The sequence below is a fragment of the Monodon monoceros genome, unplaced genomic scaffold, assembly GCF_005190385.1.
Source record: "Monodon monoceros isolate NGI ecotype Baffin Bay Population unplaced genomic scaffold, NGI_Narwhal_1 Super_Scaffold_21, whole genome shotgun sequence".
In the NCBI taxonomy this organism is placed as follows: Eukaryota; Metazoa; Chordata; class Mammalia; order Artiodactyla; family Monodontidae; genus Monodon; species Monodon monoceros.
In genome coordinates, this window is record NW_021703778.1 from 164,867,407 (window position 1) to 164,889,945 (window position 22,539).

The 22,539-nt window shown below is 40.9% G+C and overlaps 1 protein-coding gene across 2 annotated transcripts in view; it reads right to left on the minus strand.

Annotated features, from left to right (window-relative positions):
- Positions 1-3,066: 3,066 nt before the first annotated feature.
- DICER1 (dicer 1, ribonuclease III) overlaps positions 3,067-22,539 on the minus strand; it is a 68,625-nt gene continuing 49,152 nt past the window's right edge. For both annotated transcript variants that reach the window (XM_029237209.1, XM_029237210.1), the window contains 9 exons: positions 22,218-22,323; positions 21,599-21,774; positions 19,853-20,633; positions 16,879-17,034; positions 12,992-13,877; positions 10,767-11,035; positions 8,112-8,274; positions 7,946-8,021; positions 3,067-7,593 (listed from right to left, as the gene is read on the minus strand). In XM_029237209.1, the coding sequence (XP_029093042.1) occupies positions 7,428-7,593; positions 7,946-8,021; positions 8,112-8,274; positions 10,767-11,035; positions 12,992-13,877; positions 16,879-17,034; positions 19,853-20,633; positions 21,599-21,774; positions 22,218-22,323 (2,779 nt within the window). In that variant the 3' untranslated portion in view covers positions 3,067-7,427. The remainder of the gene's footprint in view (positions 7,594-7,945; positions 8,022-8,111; positions 8,275-10,766; positions 11,036-12,991; positions 13,878-16,878; positions 17,035-19,852; positions 20,634-21,598; positions 21,775-22,217; positions 22,324-22,539) is intronic.

Sequence of the window (22,539 nt, forward strand, 5' to 3'; positions counted from 1 at the left end):
GCGTGCGCGCGAAAAACACACACTTTGGACTGCAGCCCAACTTCACTCACTCATTTTGGTCCTGTTATAATGGCACCTTGCAGCATAACGGGAGTGGCTTTACTGAGGTAAAAGGGCTTTCCTTTCTTTTCAAAATACAGTGAATGCAAAAGCAGGAGGGAAAAAAGCAGGGAGGTTAAAATAAACGCTTATTCCTTGTTGGACCAGTAAGAGTGTTATTTAAAACGGGGAACCAATGGCTTCTCTTACCAAGACTACTGGCCTCATGCACAGCCCTTAAACAGCCGCTGGGCACATCCCTAGTTTTTCAGACTAATGTGAGTTGGGTAACAGTAATGGCAGGTTTTAACGCGGGCTCTCTAACAAAGACCATGAATCTTCTCCTCAGGAGCTACTAGGGTTACATACAAAACAAAGAAACAAATCCCACAATTGCCGCCCATGTTCGTTATGAGTCACCATCTGGTTTTCTTCCCAACGTGAAAAATCTATGACACACACACACATACATTCACATGTTTTAATTTCACCTTTATCTTAAAGGAGCCCCATAAATTAGGGAATTGTTGAATGATGGTTAAACACTCCTTTTGATTTAGGCAGATGGGTGTTCAAGGGCCAGCCCTGACTTGCTGTGACCTCAGGCAAGTTACTTCCCTTCTCTATGCATTTTTCCCATCTGTAAAATGGGGATTATAGTAACAATGAGCGTTCGTTATGGGCTTAGGATGTGTGGGGCCCTGAGCCCAGCGTTTTACACGAACCCTCACTGAAGCCAAATGACTCTCCCTCATTGTAAAGGCAAGGACGTGGGGCTAAGGGTGGCTTAACAACTTGCCTGAAGTTGCACAGTGCCGGAAGCCAGACACTGTGACCCCAGTTCTCAGTGTGACGCGCTATGCTCTACTTCCCTCCAAAGGCTACCATTTCTGTAATCGTGGTGAGGAGTAAATGGCATAAAATGTGTAAAACATTGAGGACAGATCAGGCACCTCGTACCTGTTCAATAAATCTTAGTTATTATAGGTCCGAGAGCCCTCATTTGAAATCCTTGAGGCCAACGTGTCTTGCAATTCAGAATTCTTCAAGACAGAATTTTCAAGGGAGTAAAAAGGCAACCCACAGAATGGAAAAATGTATTTGTAAATCACAAACCTGATAAAGGTTTAATATCCAAAATATATAGAGAACTCCTTAAAACTCAACAACAAAAAACAACCCAATTCAAAAATGGGCAAAGGACTTGAAGAGTTATTTCTACAAATACGTACACATGGCCAATGAGCACAAAACTACAATAAGATACCAGCTCACACCCACTGGGAGAGCTAGTATCAAAAATAAAAATAAAGAGCCGGTGAGGATGTGAAGAGAAACTGGGATCCTTGTGCACTGGTGTGGCGAGAATGTAAAATGGTGCAACGCTGTGAAAACAGTACGGAAGCTTCTCAAAAAATCAAACAGAGAATTTACCGTGTGATCTAGCAATTCCATTCCTGGATACATACGCTAAAGAAATAAAAGCAGGGATTCAAACAGGTAAATGTACACCAACGTTCACGGCAGCACTATTCACAACAGCCAAAAAGTGGAAGCGTGAAAGCAACCCAACGCCCATCGGCAAATGAACGGATAAACAAAATGTGGTCTATATATTATATATACAACGGAATGTTACTCGGCCCTAGAGAGGAAGGAAATTCTGACACCTGTTACAACACGGCCGGACCCTAACGAACAAGCCAGACGCCAAGGGACAAATACTGTCTGATTCCACTCATCTGTAAGTAGCTAAAATAGTCAAATTCAGAGACAGAAAGCAGAATGGTGGATACCAGGACTGGGGGACGGAGCAGATGGGAGTTAGCGTTTAACGGGGACAGGGTTCCAGTTTGGGATGCAGAAAAGTTCTGGAACGAGGTGGTGGTGATGGTTGCAGAACAATGTGAATGTACTTAATGTCATTAAACTCTACAATTAAAAATGGCTCTGTGGTGAGTTTTACGTATAATTTACCACAAAAAGAAAAAAGAGAAATAAAAAAGATCTACGAGTTGTTCCCACACTGCCTTGCACACAGGTCGGGAACGCTCCTGGCCGCGCGTCTACCGTGACGGCACTCCCTGGCCCCTGGTGTCTCTGCGGGGATCACAACTCAGTCCACGCCTAAGCGGGCTGCACCCAGCACCCACCATTCCATCCAATACCTACATTATACACTTACAGATCCACAAAAAGAAAAAAGCTCACTTCCATCTGGATTCTTTTCATGCACATCACAACCTGCAAGCTGATGTGCCTGGCCTGGCCTGGCTGTGTTCCCTGTTCCAGCCACAGGAAGGGAGGGCGAGGCGGCGGGAAAGGGCTGTGGCTCTCAGGCTTGGCCTGAACCATGCAGTGAATTCTGGGCAGCAACACCAACGAACGCAAGTACGTAGAACTCAACCAAATTCCTCAGGATTAAAATACGTATACTTTTTCCTCCTTCAGTTTCGAGAAGTCAGAGTGAGGGGAAAGGAAGAGATTAATTTAAACTCTTATAAAGGAAAACTGAATTTTTTTTCTCATTCTAAGAAACTTATACTTACCATCTTGTTCCTACGGCAAAGGCATTCCTTTTAGTGCTTGGTTTACTGAGTTACAGAAAGGTTGGGTCAAAGCTTGAAATAACGGAATTCTTTCTTAACCAATACTGTATTGGAAGTGGGTCCTAAAAACCTGGAAGCCGAACATTCTGTCCACTTGACTTCAGAATAACCAAATTCCCTTAAGGAATGTGTCAAATGTGTCACAGATAATCCAGGACCTGGAAAACATCAGTCAATGTGGCAGAATTTCAGGCAAACACACTGCTATTATTTAAATCAGAAAAAGAACAAGGCAGTTGTTAGGAGATAACTCCACCAGTAGACGGGAAGCATAACTTGGTAAACAACGTTTTACCATATTAAAGTATGCGTTTTCAGATGACCATGGAAGTAAAACACTTTAAAGACGTTTCTGCTACAACTATTTAAACTTGACCTGAATCAAAACAAGAAAAGAAAAAGACAAAAGGACACAAAGTGAACCGACCATAACTTTATTGGAGATCTACTTGGCTACAATTATTACAAAAAAAAAAAAAAAAAAAACGACTAAAGGTAATTGTGACCCGTAAGGTGCAGACGCGGATTTCTGCAGCATGACCGCCGTATGAATGAGTCACATCGTGTTCCTTAGACACAGCTGCAGCGTGTGACGGTAAATACTTTTTTGTCAATCAAATTATATATGTGTTAGTTTTACTTGATTTTAGTCATTTTCCTTCACTCTATTTACAGCAGAAAAGCCAGAAATTTCACTTCCTGTTCACCTTTGCGTTTTTGCCATCTAACCTGCTGCTGCAGTGAATTCTGAGTGCATCTATAAAATTTAAATTGTGGGTGATGTCCAAATAAAAATGGACTAGAGAAAAAAAGCAATTAACGATTAAAATATATTTACAAGTTAGCTTCAAAAGATCATTTTCACTGCTAGTGGAAAATACAATAGTCTCAACGCAAATTCCCTAGATATTGCTACTGGCGAATCCAACAACTTTTAAAATCATTTCAATATTCTTGGTCTTAAACATATCTTAAAAACTTCTCATGTACAATATAAAATAAAGAAATTTATTTGGAAATAATTAAGTTCCTGAAAAGTAATCAGTGGTTGAAAAAATATACCTATTTAAATGTAATTAAAATAACCATATAGGTAATAAACAAGACACGAGTTTCAATTCCGCAGCTAACACAAACTGGTTCGGGGCACTAAAAGAACTTCAGATGCAGTTGAAATGAAGACATCAAGGTCTCCGTTTGGTGGCTTAAATTTTGTGTAAAAGGATTAGACACCCTAACAGAGGAAGACAGAAAGTTTTAAATCAACTGGGCCTTAAGACTGAACTGTGGTAGGTCTGGGTCTCGATTAGTCTCTGCACTCCGCAGTTACACAGGCTGATGTCAGGTAATGACTAAAAGAGCCGACTGCTGGGTGAATAATTGTATTTGTGAACTGAACCAACAGAACCAAAGCAGCCTCCAGTCTCTTACTATTCGGGCAGGGCAATTTGAATCTTTCTGAGGGCAAGCTATTATTAAGAGAGGAAAACTATTAGTATTTCAAAAGATAATTACAGGAGTGTTAGAGGTCATTCTAAATTTAATCACTTCACATAATGTAAAAGAGAAAAGAAAAAAAAAAGTAACAAACATCTTTAAAACATAATTAAGAGTTCAGTTAACAAATCTTCGTCATACTTTCACAAACAGTAAAAATGCCACAGACAAAAATGACCTATGTAAGTTGTGCAAGTATATGACACATTGCAGGCATTGTAATTATCTTTTTCAAATTCGGTAAATCAGAACAGCAGCGAGGCCAAACCACATTTTTTCCTCTCAGTTAAGCATATTTTCCTTGAAATGAGGTAAAGCATGGTACCAAGTGCAATGCTTATCTGTGCTACATGAACAGAACAGAGGGGAAAAAAGCTATCACAAAACGCAGCATAGTCAGGACTGCTGAAAGTGTATTATAAAAAAAAAAAAAAATCAAAAAACATTTACAATGAAGGTTCATGCCAACTAACCTCCACACAATCACCGTAAGGAATTTCTGCAGTTGCTTTTCAAAACGCGCCTGCCCAGTCCTTCCCGCACGTGCTGGCCGCACAGCCACACCAGGGGGGTTTCCAAATCACACTCGGTCTCACATGGCAATCACAGGAACAAAAGGATGACAGACAAGGTGGTAAAGTGGAGCAACAAGAGTGATTTTTTTCCCTTAATTAATGGATGGGAAACATTTCAATAAACGAAACTAGGGGAAAGTTTACAGCATTAAAAATCAGCAGCACAAAAGCGTTCATAACCATTTCATACGTCTAACTCATAGTTTTTATTTTTTAACTTAGTAACCAGGGGATCACAGATTGCTTCAAAGCGTGAGTCACAATTAAAATCAGCTATTGTCCTCCAACCAAAAAAATAAAAAAAGCAATAGCTGAAGTTTGCTGTTGAGTAAAAACATTTTGAATGGTAGCAGGAAATTTGAGCCCCTGAGACTGTGTGACCTAATCTCATCCAAGTCTGAACTTTTTAGTATTAACAAAAAATACTCGTCTTAAGGTTACAAAATATATTGAGGCATTTTTCTCCCCACGGGAACTGTAACTGTGAAACAATCTGATTTTGGTGCCAGGAGGCCAGTGAATCCCTTAACACTGGGATTAGTGCATTAGACACAATGCAAGGCCCTAAGCTCCTGGCATCAGGTAGTTTATAAATTATCAAGAGATTTGTGATACAACTTTATCACGAATCACCCTCAAAAGTGAAATTCACATCCAGCCTTACTTGTTAATTGTATACATTTACAGTTACATAATCCAACAATTGCTTGGTTTTAAATTGCCAGGAGATCTTACATGGAGGTTCCTTAAAAAAAAAAAAAACAAATAGAAATCTAAGGTTCCAAATCAGAATTAAATATTTTAAAAACATGTCCACCCAAACTGATTTGCTCTCAAGCTCATTTAATAATTTAGATCTCAACTGAAGTTTAAGATTGGAGACAACAAATCACACTGGAGAAGCTTAACGTCCCCTTCACTCAGGTCTCCTTAGAAAGCAGAGCTGACAGTTTTCTGCGTGCACACGCACAGAGGTGTTTCTCTGGGGGTAGGTGGTGCAGATAAAGCAAGAAGTACAGTATTCAACTGCAATTTAAAACATAAATGCAGCATTGCATGAGGCATCACGTTCACAATGATGTGCTGGAAATTATTTAGACACCTCTGCTCAGCTTCTTGAATTTCAAGCATAATTAATGGGGCAAATTGCAGCAAAACTCTACTGGTATGTTGGTGGGAGTGCAAGACTGACCCACAGCTTTTAAAAAGGTAAATTAAGAGGTATTATAGTTACAGTGCAAAAAAAAAAAAAAAATTAAAATTTCAAGCATAATACATAAACATAGCACCAAACAGGGGAAAAAATGCATGCAAAAGAACTGAGGTATTTAAATGAAGAGTGCCTACAAGTCTAATTAAAGAAACTTAGGCAAATGCCTAAAAATGCCTTTTTTTCTTCCTTTTCCAAAGATGGAAACAATGAGCTAGTTTCTCTAAATTAATGGCCTAAATCACAGATGTATCAAAATTACGGCAGTTTATCGCAAACGTTAAACTTTCGTGGCATTGACAGCACAGCTTTGGTAGGTGAAATACGCATGCAACACTCCGAAAAGTACAGTAAGAAATGTATGTGAGAAGACTAAGGGTAAGGTGCTCTGTTTTGCTTCTTTAAATAAGTAACCAATCCATTATAAAATCTGCAGCATATTTTAGGTGTGATATGTCTAGAGTTTATTTTGTTAGAGCAATAGCCTACAGGGCAAAATTATTTGCCACAAACAATTTCCATCAGCGGAACTACCTAGCAGGAGGTTTTCAGTAAAATTGGGTATTTAGCCAACGATTATTTTTATGATGGTATTTTAAAAACTCCATAGACTACCTATTCTGGTTTTGAAAATGTCTTCAGTACACATATGACAGAAATTCTCATATAATCCCGTCATAAGTTAGGTTACAACTATACTAGTGAGTTGTAAGTATCACGCTGTCTCAAGGTCTAATGCATAATAACACAATGAAGGGAATGTAAAACAGTTTGTTCCAAAAAGATCAGAAATGAAAGAATATCCATGAGGGTTTTACTCTTAAGGCAAGAACCTCTTCTATGCAAGACAACATGGCATGAGAAAACTAAAATGTGATTTGCCAACATGCCAGCCAATGCTAATTAAAAATCTGTCCCTTACCATTAAGTGCAACAGCGACCAGGAAACATCATCTTACACGCTATAATGTGGAAAGGAAAGACAACGCTGGCACACTTGTCTCGCAAACTGCATCGCTCTACTCAGCTTATCAACTATGCAGGACTGGCACTGCCACACACACCGTCGGGTGTCAAGGGCTCTCAACAGAACCCTGGGGGCTATTCCAGGTTTAAGCTCCTTGGCCTCCGAACTCTAAGCAAAGCTGACAGAATTAAACTAAAACGAAACAAAACAAAACAAAGACTCTCAATAATTTCTTTGAACACTTGCTAAATGTCATCAGTAAAGCACTCTTGTGATTTAAACAAAGCAGAAGTGAGGAAAGAAGACAAGATTGTGTTTGCGCAAAAAACTAAAACTACAGTTAGTTCCAAAATTTTTATACATGTGTTAAATGTTTTATTCTGTAACCTATCTTGTTATCAAACAAACTTTAAATTCTGCCTTCAATTCGTTCCACTATCAGTTTTAAATCATCCTTTTCAACTTAAATATTTTCCACCTTAATTCTGCTTTTTTTTGTTTTTTTTTTTTTTTAGTTTTAAAAAGGGGTTTCAGCTGTTGGGAACCTGAGGTTGATTAGCTTTGAGGCTTCGTAGGGCTCTTCTTGCCGCTGCAGATTTGGCAATCCTGTAACTTCGGCCAACACCTTTGAATTTCCCCTTTCCTACTACTTCCACGGTGACTCTGACCTTGCCATCATAAGTTCTCTCAGCCGGGCTGTAACAAAGCCAAACAGCTTGAATTAGAAGTCAGAAGTATTTATTATTATAGTCAGTCAGCACCAAGTATGTACTCTCAGGCTGAGAGCCCCCGATACAAGCTGACACCACACGAAGGAAACATGCGTTATGGCTGCTGCACACTGCCAACAGACAGGGCTGCAGCTCCTTCCCTCACTCAGCGTTACTTTACAAAACCAAAAGAAGTCAATCGGGCTACAAACAGCAACTGCATAAGAGCGTGTCCCAGGGTAAACATTTTTCAAAATCATTCGTGTATGGCATCTTCGAGAACTCTTCCCCCTTGTTTTTCAGTAAGTTAACTGTTTTCCACGCCTATTTTTGCTTACCTAAATTTGGCGGTTTCTGGTTCCATTTCAAGCAATTCTCGCACAGGGGAACGGGGCACATTTGCAGAAAACTTTTCTGTAATCAAAATGAAAGAATAATGTGATCAGTACCCTTGAAGCTGTTTTTAACTGTGCCTCCGCCTCTCTCGAAGGGGAGCAACCGTACCTATCAGCGGCCGCATCATGGGGTAGTACACCTGCCAAACCGTCTCCAGCGACATCCCGCTGTCCATGTAAATGGCACCAGCAAGCGACTCGAAAATGTCCCCCATGGCCTTTGGAACTTCAATATCCTCTTCCTTCTCTTCATCCTCCTCAGATCTCCTAAGCTATTACAGGGAGAAAAGTGACTCGTAAGCAAAAAGGCCGCTTTGAGAGGCAGTCTACAGAGATGTGTTTCTTTTCTTGGACATGACTCTTACTATATCTTTAACAAGGGTAACAACATCAAACATTTATGACATGCCAATTACACCGTTAACAGGTTCTTCACAAACGTTACCTTACCTTAAAAAAAAAAAAAGAAAAAGAAAAAAAGCCCTTCCCTATTTAGTATTCTATAGTCAACAAAGGAAAGAAGATTACTTCCAAATAAAAACAAAAACAACCCTAACACGAACTGGAAATAGGCAATAAATTGATGGAAAGAAGTTTCATATTTCACTCATAATCACAGAACTGCACACTGAAACAGGGCTAGCCCCTGGCGGCTTGGCAAGGAGCAGGCAGAACACTCGTCGGTGCAGCGCGAGCAAGGGTGTACACTGTCCTGGGGAGTGTAAACTGCCACTTTTTTGACAGGGGAATTCTATTTGGAAGATATTTTCCTCCAAGCTCCCCTTTTATTAAACCACTTAATAAATGTTCACTATGACAGAGAACCTGACACACAGTAGGTACTCAGATTAATAGAATAAAAACTCACGTATGTATCAAACGCCTTTCAAAAGTTCACAATTCTTTGATGTGGCAATTCCGTCTCTAGGAATTCATCTTAAGGAGGTAACTGGATATTTAAGTATATTTACCGCATCCACGTTTATTACAAACCCTAACAAAAAATACCTTAACCACCCAGTCGCAAAGGATTGTTTAAACGCATTACATTATAGCCATATACTCACTAGCGTGCAGCTACTGAAAGTTGTAATCCCAATTATTAATGATCGGGGAAAGTCATCCACAATATATTAAGTGAAAAGAATAGGGTATGGTACACTGTGCATGCTATAACTTCATTTTATATCGTACATTAACTTTATGTCTATGTACATTAGCAATAAAACACCACAAAATGTTAATTTCGGTTATCTGTATTTTCTAAAATACACACACATTACTTGTGAAAGAGAAATAAAAAGAAGAGGGGATAGTAATTTCTAAATGGATGGTTTAGCCACACAAAGTTCTATATAATAGATGCTGACTACCGGAAAAAATAAGATACTTACTGTTGTAGACGGGAATTTTTAAACTTATCAAGTTTAATTCTCTCCTTTTACAAATGAGGAAACTGGGGCCCAGAGAGGTGGAGAGACTTTCTTAAGATCAAACAGTAAGTCAGAGAAGCCAGACCATGACATTCCCAATCAGTTTTTGTAACTTCTATACATATGTTTATATAAATGAAGGGAAGGAAAAGAATGAACAAAAACTAACAAAGCCAGTATGTCCAACTGTCATCAAAAGAGAACTTTGGGTTTAGCTAATTCCTCAACTTCTAAGCTTAAATATTGCTACAGAATGAGACTAGAAATAATATTGAATATATCTGAGATGGTTCTAATTCCTGGTCTCACCGCTAGCTGTGCTCCAACTCAGACCCTTAATCTTGGAAGAGTGTGCAAGGGTGAAAGGGGAGAGGAAGGGCACTGCCTACTGATTCCCCTTCAGCACATCCTCCATCCCGTTCAACATGCTTGACCCTTCTGCCCCGTGGCTACACCTCAAAACCCAGGCTCTTCATTTCTCTCACAGGAGGCCAAGGAAATGCACTACTCCCTAACGACGGTTTGTGCGATTAAAAAACAGGAAGGTACAAATTAAAGAAAGAGTAATTAAAATGGCTACCAGAGTTATGAATGGATTCCATGACTTACAAGAAATCTACAGAAAGAAGAACAAAGGAATCAGAATGAGGAGAAGAAGAAATGCAAGTGCTCTCCTGGGTAGCCAGGTACGTGGATGGATGTTAGTGAAGGATTACAGGAGATTGGAAAGATCTCAGCAAAATCCTTTCCTACAAAATTTCAAAATAGTTCACAAACACATCAGAATTAGCTCCATCACCAAAGAACCTTTGGCTGAACTTACAGTAGAAACCTCTCAAATTCCAGTCCCTAAAAATTCACAAGTTTGGTTTTTAAATGAGATTTTCCCATTTCAAGTAGAAGCAGAATATACATTTGTGATGCTTACCTGAGATACTAGCAAATACTCCTGTCCTATTTTAAACAGAAAGAAAGACAGAACCAACCACGCCGAGCTCTCACTGAGGTTAAAGCTTCTCTGGGGGCAGGGGGAGGGCTGCACCTCTCTGGCGTGCCTAAACGCCTGGAGCCCGAATCAAGGACTGGGGGTGGTGAAGCAGCTGAAAGCCCCCTGGCTCCCTCTCCTCGCCAGAACGACCACAGTATGAGTGGTCAAGTTGAAAAGGCCTCCCTGAAGACTGAGACCCATTCACTTCTCCCTGGAAAACGCAGAGCGTGCTGGGGACCACAACCCTGGCCTTCGGCTGGCTCTCTAGACAGCTCTGTCGAGAACCCTAGTCGGAAGGCTTATTTTAAACACTGACTTCAACATATCTTAAAATGGCACTAACCTCAGAATCCATCCCTTGCATTTCATTCTTCTCGAGCTGAAACTGCACAAAATCATCGATGACGTGGAAGAGCTCAGGAGAAACTGCTTTAAAGTACTTGTGGTAGTCATACTTCACAGCCAATGATGCAAAGATGGTGTTGTTGACCAGAGCCGAGCGCAGGTCAGTCAGGACCCCTGGGGAGTGCTGCCGTGGGTCTTCATAAAGGTGCTTGGTTATGAGGTAGTCCAAAATTGCATCTCCCAGGAATTCTAAGCGCTGGTAACAATCTGAGGGAAGATCCAAAGTGAAGCCCTGAGCTCCGGCAAAAACGTTTACACAATTTTCAAATAATAACTCAGATAAAGAACTGATCCCCCAGACACACTGAAAAGACTTTTTTATTGGGATTTTCATATATATTCTTCAGTGACAAAATTATTTGACATCATACGGAAGCCTCTGGAAATTAAGTTCTAATGACAAATTAAGCATATTTCTTACATAGAAATTGGGGTCATAAAATTTTTAAGTGGCCAAAAGACTAACGCTCGTTAAGAAAAGAGCATTTCCCAAGCGACATCATCATCACCCAACCCTTTTCCTCCGGCGCTGTGCTGGCCAGGCAGGTGCTGGGGCACCATTCTAAAGGCTCCACCGCACATCGTCACCTAGCAACGAACGCCAGACCCTGCACATAGTCCTGCCCCACACTCTGCTGTCACCCCTGCACACTGTCCACTCACACTCTGGAAAGTGTGGGAGTGATACCACGCCTCGCCACTCCTGGGTTACATTTGCTACACAAGATGACAGTTAGTACAAGACAGTTTTCTTCTCAACTTGAATGAAAAATGTTGAATTTGACACAAACCAAGAGGCTGAGAAAGGAGAGTCGTGGAGGCGAGCAAAGACCTTAAGCAAAAATGATCGATGTCAAAATGTGAGAAGTTATCGACACTGATCAACACCTCTATCATCTCACAGTGATTAAAAAGAAGCTGTTCAGGTGGGATGAACTGGGAGATTGGGACTGACACATATACACTATTGATACTGCTATAAATGTAGATAACTAGTGAGAACACACTGCATAGCACAGGGAACTCTACTTAATGCACTGTGGTGACCTAAACGGGAAGGAAGTCCAAAAGAGAGGGGAGATACACACATTTGTGTGTGTGTGTGTGTGTATAGCTGATTCATTTTGCTGTACAGTAGAAAGTAATACAGCATCGTAAAGCAATAAAAATTTTAAAAAAAAAAAGAAGTCGTCCAACCGTGGACACTGAGGCGGGAACAGAGATAGTGAGCTGCCCCCGCACAGCCGATGAGCTCAGAAGCAGGGCCCGAGGCAGACTAGAACCCAGGGCTCCTGCCAGTACAGCGTGGTAGAAAAGGAGGCCTCGTTTCTTCTCCACAAAGAAGAACAGGTTTTAGTTTCACCAGCCTTTCTAGTCCAGAGTCAGATAATTTTTCACTTTTGGTTTTACATTTTTCTGATCATCTTAACCTACACTGTTTTTCTTATACAAACTTTATACTCGGCTTTGGTTTTCTGAATTCAAGCGCTTATTACTCTGACACAGAAAAAAAAATACAGACTTTAGCTGTTTCGAAACCTGAAGCCGATTTTGGTTTTAGGCGCCTATTCTCCCCCTTCTAATCGAATGGATTGGGAGCCTATTAAATAAAGGAGGAAAAAAAACACGGAGCACAGCGCAAAGCAGAAGGTGACAGCAGAGTCAGAGCAATGAAACCTTCCTGTGAAAGAGTTTCTTTTAATCGGTTCATCTTTAGATTTTAAAAGACCTTAAAGGGAGGGGGCTTTTTGTTCAGGAAGAACAATAAAAAGATGTGGAAAGACATCCAGAATACACGAATAAATTATTCAAGAACCAAAAGCAGCAGTGACCGGGCATCAGAAGGACAAGGGCGGGGGAGCATAAAATGGCAAAAACACACCGAAATACTAAGGCCCGAACCTGTCTAATTATGCTGCATATCAAATGACAGAGACACGAGGAGCTAAGATAGCTCTGCTCCCAGCTGTCAAAGGTAAGGAACAGTGCATGCTCCCAAAAAGAAAGGCTTCTTTCACTTTCTTGTGCTTCCTCCCCCCACCGTGCACACTAAACTCTAATGTACATGCATAGGTTATTCTTTTTACATTATTCTACAGAACAACTCCATTAACACAAGGTCTCATTTTCAGGGCAGTGAGCTCTGGTCTGGGGGCTCCTTACCAGTGATAGTGTTGTAGTGGTAGGAGGCGTGTGTAAAAGCCTGTAGTAGGTAAGCCTTATTCTTGAATCTGTAGTTGATTTTCTTTTCGAAATTGTCAAACCCCGAGATAAGGTGACTCAGTGTCCTATCTGCATCTGGGTGATCAAACATGCACCTCGGTGGGATCTCCAAACACCCATACTCCACGTCTTTCAACACAGAGGAGCGGGGGCCAGCTCCAGAGGCGGCAGCGCGGCTCCCTGAAAGGTTCTTTTGTTGGCTGGTGAAATTCTCCCTGGTCGGGCACATGGCCTTTTCCCGATCAGTCCTCTTAATTACCGGGAGCACCTTCAGCCCCAGCGAACAGAGGAAAAGCTGAGCAGCCCTCTCGCCACAGCTGGTTAAATAGCAGCCCAGCAGGGCTTCCACACAGTCGGCTATGCTTTTGTCAGCAATGCACTGCTCGGTGTGCAGGTCGTAAGAAATGGACTGTTTCCCTGTGTCAACACCACAGTTTTCTTCTGATGGATTCCAGAACCCCACCACAAAGTCATCCTCTTCAACAGCTTTGCTAGGATCCAGATAGCACATTGCATCCCAAGAGCTATAGTCAAAATCCTCAAAATCTGATGAAAATGGTATACTACCTAAGGAGGATTTTTTGGGCATTTTCCATTCATAGGCGGAATCAGTGGCTGAAAAAGCAGAAAGCGAGATTTTCTTGACAAAAGCTCCGGATCCCATCAGCATGCTATCTATGAACTTGATGTGCTCCTGGTCGTACTCCAGGAAGTCCTCCTCGTCGTCGGCGTCCTCCTTCGGAGCCCCCCACGTCAGGCCCCCCCCCTCCTCCTCCTCTTCGAAGTCATCGTCCAGCTTGCCATTAGCCAACATGCAGTCTTTTGTCTGCAAGAGGGAGAATGGGGAAGGAGGGGAGACATAGCTGCTGTTTTTAAAAGGGCTTGAGACTCAATAAAAGCAAGGGTTATGGATAATTTCAAATGACAACCACAAATACTAAAAGGCAACTTTCAAATCATGGCCATTTGTTTTCAATTAACATAAAATAAGTTATTTAATCATATAAACAAAGTAAAACACGTTCTTTGAATGTTCATTTTCTGAGTTATAAAATGACCTTTATCCAGTATGAAGCTTTAAGTCAAGGATTTTATACATGGATATAAAGTTTAAAGTTAAGCTCCACAAGGCAAAACTTCAGCTAAGAATTCTAACTGTAGCAGGAGACACAAGGAAAGCTCTCATATGCTGATCACAGAGAGCTTCAAGTTGGCTGACAAAGTTTTAAAATGTTTTTTAAAAGATTTTCCAATTAATAAAATTAAATTCCAGATGTAGAAAAAGCATTATCTTTGCAATTAAATAAGAGAATAATATGTAAACAGATAAAATTATTTTCTTTATAACATTAAAAATGTACAGTGGGGTTTCATAATAAAGTTTTGGTCCCTATTTCCACTTCAAAGCTCATTCGCTACAATGTAAAACTAAACTACTTTGCTTGGAAACTAAAAGTGATCACTGTGAACTACGCTATGAATTTGAGAAATTATGCTTTTCCCTTTCGGTGAGCTAGAGTAATCAGGGTAACAGATTATAGCATAACTGACAAAAATAGAAGACAATTTAGACTAACATGAAACACAACAATCCAATTTCTGTCAGAAGATCTTTGCTAATTCCAATTTCTTTGCCAAAAGCTTATTTGTGAATGACAACCTTAATAGTGGGCCAGGATTCAGTAATGATGTAACTTTTTTGCAATGCTAGAAAGATACCAAATTTCTGTTGTTCAAAAAAAAAAATAAATAAATAAACAAGACTTTACTTGGGGGGGAAAGGCGGGAGGGAGTGCTTCAGTGAGGGTGTGCTTCAATTTCAATAGTGACAACTTTGCAGAGTATTCTGATAAAAAGGTTTTCAAACTTTGTCAACCATTTTTTTAAATGCTGCAAATACTCTCATTTTAAGCCAGACTCAAAAGAGATGCAAACAGTGCATTTGTCTGAAAAGAAATAAGTGCAATGAGCCAAGCCATCCATATACCTACAACTATCTGTCTGTATATTTTAATTAAAAAGTTTACAAATTTTTTTCAAGAATAAGGAAGAAAACCAAAAAAAAAAAACCTAAAACGGTGGACACCTCTAGGGACTATTACCTAATAAAAATTACACTTTCCCAAGGTAACGTGAGATGTTTTTGACTAGCTGGTCCTTAGGGAAAAAAAGGCCAAATTGCAACTAAAAAAAAAAAATAAAGACTAAATAATATTTTTAATTTTAAAAAATCCTTATATATCTTTAGTAAGATGCTATCATAACCAGACACTGGCAAAACTCACAACAAAGGCTGGGTTTTATCAACAAATAAGCTGTGTGATCTTGGGCAAAGTTCATTAATGCCTTTGGGTTTTGGGTTTTTTTTATCTGCAAAATAGTGGGAGTCTACCTCACTAAATGGCTTCCAAGAGCATTTCAAGCTCTCAAAAAATATAAACGAAAAAAAACAAACACAAACAAACAAAAAAAAGCAAAACCACCAGCATGAAACTCCTTTTACAGTTCAAGTTCACTTTCCACCTGCGTTATTCCCACCTTCGGCGTCTGTGTGCAAAGCTTTCACTTAAACCTATCTGCTGAGGAGCGAGGCAGGTAGAACAGGAATGGATCCAGCATATGCTTTCCAATATCATATAATGGTCCATTTCAAGAAGTAGAAATTAGTAAATGAAAGTATAAACGGTATTTAATGTATTCTAAGAACCAAAGTGCCAGGTCATTTGAAATGTTAAGGAAAATAACTTTATGTTGTATCTTAAAATAAAAAAATTTTTTTAAATTAAAAGGACATGCTAACATCACCTCTATGCTAATTTTTTTTTTTTTATTTAAAGAACCAATGATACTATGAAACAGGATTTATAAGGCAGGATATGTGTTACTGGAATGTTTTGCAAAGAAATGCAATATTTCCTCTAAAGTGCTCAAAATCTTACACATCTTCCTCTAAGGTTCTGTTTCTAAATTAATAACATATATAATTTTTCTAACCCAACTTGCATTAAAATATTCTCTTAATGCTTTTCCAGATAAGTTCAATTTCTGTAGTAAGTCGAGTACTGCACGAGTTAAAAATATACTCAATGAATAAGTAAAAATCAAAACAGAGTCACAGAGCATGCTACCTGGAAATGAAGTAACAACGAGCCAGTTTATCATTAGTGCAAAATAAATGCCTGAAAAATGAAACTGCCCGCGAGATGGCCTCCCAGCCAACCACACTGGACAGGCTGCTTCCACAGCTCTCCGGCTCGCAAGGCCCTCCGAGGTGCCCTCTGGTGGCCTTCGAGACAGGACAAAATGAAGCAGCTGCAGCTAACGTTTGGAGACTTAAAGTCACTGGCAAGATTTTAAACTATTTCCAGAAAACTACCTTTATGTATTTTTTTTTAAGGTCACAAGAGGAGAAATAGTCCTGAAAAAGCCCTGAGCTGCAAAAGCAAGATTTTACTGAAATTACTGCACATGCAGATTGGAGATCATAGGTCACTGAAAAGTCATTTCACTGAACAGAGCTAAGGATCTACAATAAATCGTAATATGTAATATTAAAGTGAAATGTTACAGAGCTTTGCTTTTTTTTTTTGGAGTCACAGCATCAGATACTCTTTTGCCTTTGGAAAAGGAAGATCACAGAAATTGTTCTCCATCAAAATTACAACACTGTTCTAAATTCATGAAAAGACATCTGTTTAAAGGAATTAATTCAATATATTGAATTTCTACTCTACTATAAACACACCAGGGAAAAGAAACAAAAAATTAATAGAACAAGACTCTGCCCCTCACCAGAAAATAAATCCATCCAGTTACCAAAAACTTACTATTTCATCTTTTTCCCATTTCTCTGTGTTACTTTTGTCTTGATTTACTACATAACCAGGAGGAAGCCAATTCACAGGGGGATCAAATATTGACACCACCATGCGGCTGGGCAGCCCCTTCTTTTTTCCAAGCCGATACAGATTACAGTTGCTGACCTTTAGCAGAAAAAATTTATAAGATACTTATCCATAAACAGTCACTGCTGAAATTCATATAAGGCATTAACATAATTTTTTAGCTAAATATTCTTCATATTCCATAACTGGTCATCAATTATTCAGACTGTATAGTTTCTCTACCTCTTCATGATAGGAAATATTAAATTCTCATGTAATCTGATGATATAAAATTCAAACTGTTAATTGGGACTATCAAAATAGAAAAGAATGCAATTCCACATAAGTCCAAGATGTCACAATATTCTCAATGAAATAAAAGGAGGAAATACCATAAACTCTAGCTATAAAGTGAAAATTGGCACTGAACTGAGCTAAAATAATTTTATGTTCCTAGAACCTAAGCTATAAATATGATTTCGACTGCAATGCTTTCTCAAGTATTATTCCTTAGTTTTGGATGGCATTTCAAGATATTTTGTTCAACCATTTTAAAATAGAGCAAAAGGCAATAAAGAAAAGCTCCATGTTTACTGTCATCAATAAAACAGCTTTACTGTCTACCCTCTAGTCTGTTTCTCCTAAGGCCTCCATCTCCTCCTTAATTCACTCAAATCCATGTTTCCATCTCATTTTTACTTGGAAACCAAGGTCTAGAACAGTCAATCTCATTTTCATTTTCTAAAAACTGGGTTCCTTTTTATTTAAGTACTTCATGAGCCCTTTTTCCACGTAACTCAATACCCCTGAACAAGCACCCACGTCGGAGAGGCGCTGGCGGGCAGCGAGGCAGAGGAGCGGTCCCTGGAGCCCGCAGGCTGGGCCGGGAGCCCCCCATGACGCTCACTCTGGGCCGAAGCCCTTTCCCACGCCGCCTGCACGGCTTAAGTACACGCTGGTTTCCCTTTCCACACCATGGGAACACAGCATCACAGAAGCCAACAAGAGGGTAAAGTGCGACAGGGGCGTGAAAGGGACAGAAATCACATTCAAAGTCAGCAGAAATGGTCCGCCGGGTGGAAAAGGAAGAAGAGCTCAGTAAGGGCCCACGTGAGGCACAAGGTGGGGCAGGCAGAGCTCAGCCCGCAGAAACGGGGCGAGCAGCGGGGAAGGAACGACAGCAGGTGTGTGCGCAGGTCCCGCGAAGGACAGCCAGGGGCGGCAGCCCGGCCAGGACCCTTGGGGGCGGGGGGCACCCTGAAAGGGCCTTCACCACCATGCTGCGGGAGCGACAGTGATTTCTGCAGCATGTAAGGAGTCAGAGCTTTCTGAGAAGACGATGGATGAACTTTCAAAAAGGAAAATAATTCCCTTTTTACCTAAGAGTGTGCTGTTACTTTGTGCTCATTCTCAGCCTCTGATACTTTCTTCCTGCAGCCACCCCTGGGAAATCTCGTTTGTTCTCAATTATCACTCGTACGAAGACTGTTTCCCCAGACTGCACCTAAGTCCTAAATTCTTAATTACCTGAACATTCCACTTCCTAGTCCATGAGGTCTAAAAACTCTAGCCCCAACTCTTACTCCTATAGTTCTGTCTTCCTCAGCACCAGCCCCGTCAGCAGCCCCAGCCGCTATGGCCGTTAGTTCTGCGCCACCCTCTCTACCGGGAGGCAGCAGAGAAGAGTGGGTGAGGCTATGGGCTCTGGCCTCAGTCACGCTCCCGACCATCCCAGACTAGCTGGATGACCTGCACGAGCCAATGAAACTCCCTGGGCAAGAGTTTTCTCAACTGCAAAATGGGGACATGTCATCTACCGCTGAGGGGCACGCTGAGAAGACTGGAAAGAGCAGGTGTGTAGAACACTCAGTGCAGTGCCTAGTGTTACAGACAACTTCAGAGGGAGGTCAGTGTAGTGGTCAAGAGCAAGGTCTCTAAAGCCAGACTGTCTAGGCCGTGCCACGTACTTGCCATGTTAACTTGAACAAGGTAATCTCTCCTGCCTCAGTATCCTCAGCTATAAAATGGGGATGATTGAAATATACACAATTACAAAAAAAATAAAATAAATAGAAGTATACAGAATTAAATCAGGTAATTAATATATGTAAGGTGACGAGGGTAGTGTCTGGCTAGAGTAAGTACTCGTAGGTGTCGGCTAAGAATCTCATCGCCTCTGAAATCTCACTCCCCTCAGTGCTTTCCTTGCTGCCAGACTCCACATCTGTCTCATTTCCCACTTAAGCTTAGACTTCTTCAAAGGCCCAAATGATCACTCAGCTTGGTTAGGTTTTGCTTTTCAACTCATGCCGCATTCTGCTTCCAGCCTGACCATTTAAAACTACCGCTTTATTAATATTAATAGTCCCTTACACAAGAAGTACCCTCAACATGCACCTCATTCAAAACAGTGCTGACTCTTTAGCCTGGCACTGAAGATCCTCCATAATACAGCTTCAGCCCACCCGCCTTTTTAAGTCTTTTCTCGGATCTTTCCACGCTTTTCCCACAGTTTATTCACCGAGTCCTGACACGCTCTGCCGTATGTTCCCTGTTTACACACCACAAACGCACCTCTTCTGTTAACGCCTCCCCTGATCACAAGTGATATTCCTTCCTTCTGAGCGCTTAGCAGTTTTGTGTGTTACTTGTCAAGCAGGTGCATGGCGCCTTGTGACATCTCTTTTATCATCATTTAAATATTTATCTTCGTTACTTTTCTTCCCTCAATCTTAATTCCACACTAAATTTAGTGTCACTCCCACGGGGGTACAGAGGAGGCTCCAGCTGCCCTGTCGGGTGTGGCAATCCCTGCGGTAACACTTTCCTCATCCTCTGAAATTTATCCGATGCTTGAGACCACTTCTATGCACGCTGAATAATATAACTGCTCAAAAATCAAAGGACGCTTTCTTACCTTTTTGCTTCTCATATAGGAAAGGCGGCCCTCGTGAGCATCGGGATAAGTGCAAAAGAGATACGTGGTGATGGCATGCTTTAGAAAGGAGTCGCCAAGCATTTCGAGCCGCTCCAGGTTAAATCCATCACTAGCATTTGAAAGGGTCAAAGCCTGAAGAATAAGTCCAGGGTTTGGGCCAAGCGTTCTCGAGGAGTACCCGGGAGAAGGGCTCTGCTCAGAAGCCGTCCTGTCCGTGAGCGCCTTACCAGTCTCTGTAGTACCAGGCACGGCGGCCATCGTGGGACTTCCATCTGAGGTAGATTTGTTAGCATTTCCATCAAGGTATTTATTACTCAGTAGAGTACATTCATCGCTGGGCTTGGGCTGGTTCTCATAATTGTATAAATTCTGAATGGGATATGAGGTAGTTGGTTGTACAGGTATTTCCTGCTTGTAGTAATTCAGATGGTTTCCTTGGCAAAAGTCTCTGTTAGCTAAATCGTAACTGCCGTTGGCGAGATTTTTATTGTAAGAAAGACCATTAATTGCTGTCAGATCTGTTGAAACTTCGATTTGGAGCTTACCAGGTGACTCGAACAGCGTTCTGCAGTTCACAGGCACATGGTCGTGACTTTCTAGACAGGAGGTTCTGTTAGCACCTTGGCGCGCAGCGTTTTCAAGGACGACGACTGTGCTGAGCTTACAGGGATTCTCATTTTCAGCTGAAGAGGAGTTAGCGACTGAGATGAAAGACTTGCTGTCAATAGATTTTTTCCACCCGAAGTCTAAGTTGGGGTATCTGCAAAGACATTTTTATAGCTTTTCATCAGATCCTTCAAAAAGGCTAGGCTTAGAGCAAGAGCAATTTGAGTAAAAATTAAATAAATGAAGATCCCTATAAATATACTCTTACCTTACAAGATAAATAAGTTTCCAAGGCAGAAATCAACACACCTGGAACTCTGCACAGTGTAAACCATCAAGTGGGACATGGGTCTCTGCACGGTGTAGGGCTTAGCTCATGAAGCCTGGGGCCAGCCTACGGGACCTAGAGCCACCGATTGCGAGGGCTGGGACCCAAGGCCAGCCAGGTAACTAGCTGGGTAACCTGGGACAACTTACTTCATGTCTCTGTACCTCAGCTTCCACACCTGGAAGAGGAACTAACACCTCTTACACCACAGGATCCTAACAATGAAATCATCTGACATGAGCTACAGCATTTAAGCCAGTGTCTGACGCTGTAGTAAGTACTCAATAAATGTAGGCGTGATCACTGCTATTATAAAGTTCCTCATTTCCTGAACCATCTTGGTCTTGCCAACTGGCTAATTTCTTTAGAATGCAGAGTCCTGACAGAGGAGAAGAAAATAATGAAGACAAAGACCACACAGAGGCAGTTGCTCTTTCATGTACATTTGATTTTATAAAAAAAGGAAGCGTCTTAAAATGTCAGCAGTGGCAAACAACTGTTTTCATTTTCACTTTAACTGCCATCTCTGAAGGGGGAATGACTGTTTTCGACCTCAGGCTCTCCTCTCCAGCTGTAACTTCCCAAGAATGTTAGACTCACTGACCCAATGTATAGATTTTCACTTATGAGTCAAGCGATGCATTTATTTCACGTATTAGATAGGCATCCACGTTTTCTTTCTAATCTTTTAAAAATTATTCTACATACAATTAAAATGTGAACTTAATTCCGCTCCTCTGCCAGCAGGACCTCACGAGCCGAGCTCTTCCTGGCCCACAGCACAGGCGTACCTAAAATCCGCGGGCAGTGACCTCACTCCCACACCAGCGTCGCCGGCTGTCTGCGCTCTTAGCTCCTCTGCGGTCAAAAGGCAGTGAAGGCGATAAAGTATGCTGGGGAGACAAACCGCTTTTCTCCACAGTGATGCTGGAATTGGATGTATAGCACAGAGTTCTGGAACCAGTATCTTTGAGTAAGCAAAAATGTGGATAAATATAAATTGTGGATAGACAAATAGAAAGCAAACACACAAGAGAATAAAAAATAAAACTTAAGGCCAATTTCACTAATGAAGAAAGACAAAAATCATAAAACACTAGCAAAAAAATCTTTAAAATATTCTTTAAAATAACCCTTTAAGGAAAATGGGATTTATCCTAGGATTTGCATGGATGATTTCATGATATAATTGCTATCAGTGAGTGGATCAAGTATAAAAGCCAAACCTCTCACACTTACCAAAAAGACATTCAAATGGGAGTCAATACATCATATTAATTAAAGCCAAACAAAACCTAAGGGTTGGGCAACTTCCAGAAACCTCACGAATCACTCAATTCACTTGATAAAATAAAATTCAAACTTATCTTTCAAAACATTAAGTTATGCTAGTCACAATTAACTCACTACCTGTTTATTCTGCAGACTTTCCCATTTGGCTTTCCTCTTTTCAGCACTGCTTAGAGGAAGAGCTTTCCCCTTCTGATTCAAATGGCGAGGTGTCAGAAGATTCAGTCTATAGAAATTTCAAAATAATTTGATCAAACAGACAAAAACAAGTACACTCTCACAGTGGTTCTAAAACTTCAGTGTGTCTACAAGTCACCTGAAGAGCTCATTTAAACTGCAGACCGCTGGGCCACACTCTGGGCAACTCTGTGTGCAAAGGGCCTCCTGAGTTCAGAGCCCACATACAGGTGGGCTGTGTGGACTGTGAACCTCCACATCTGCC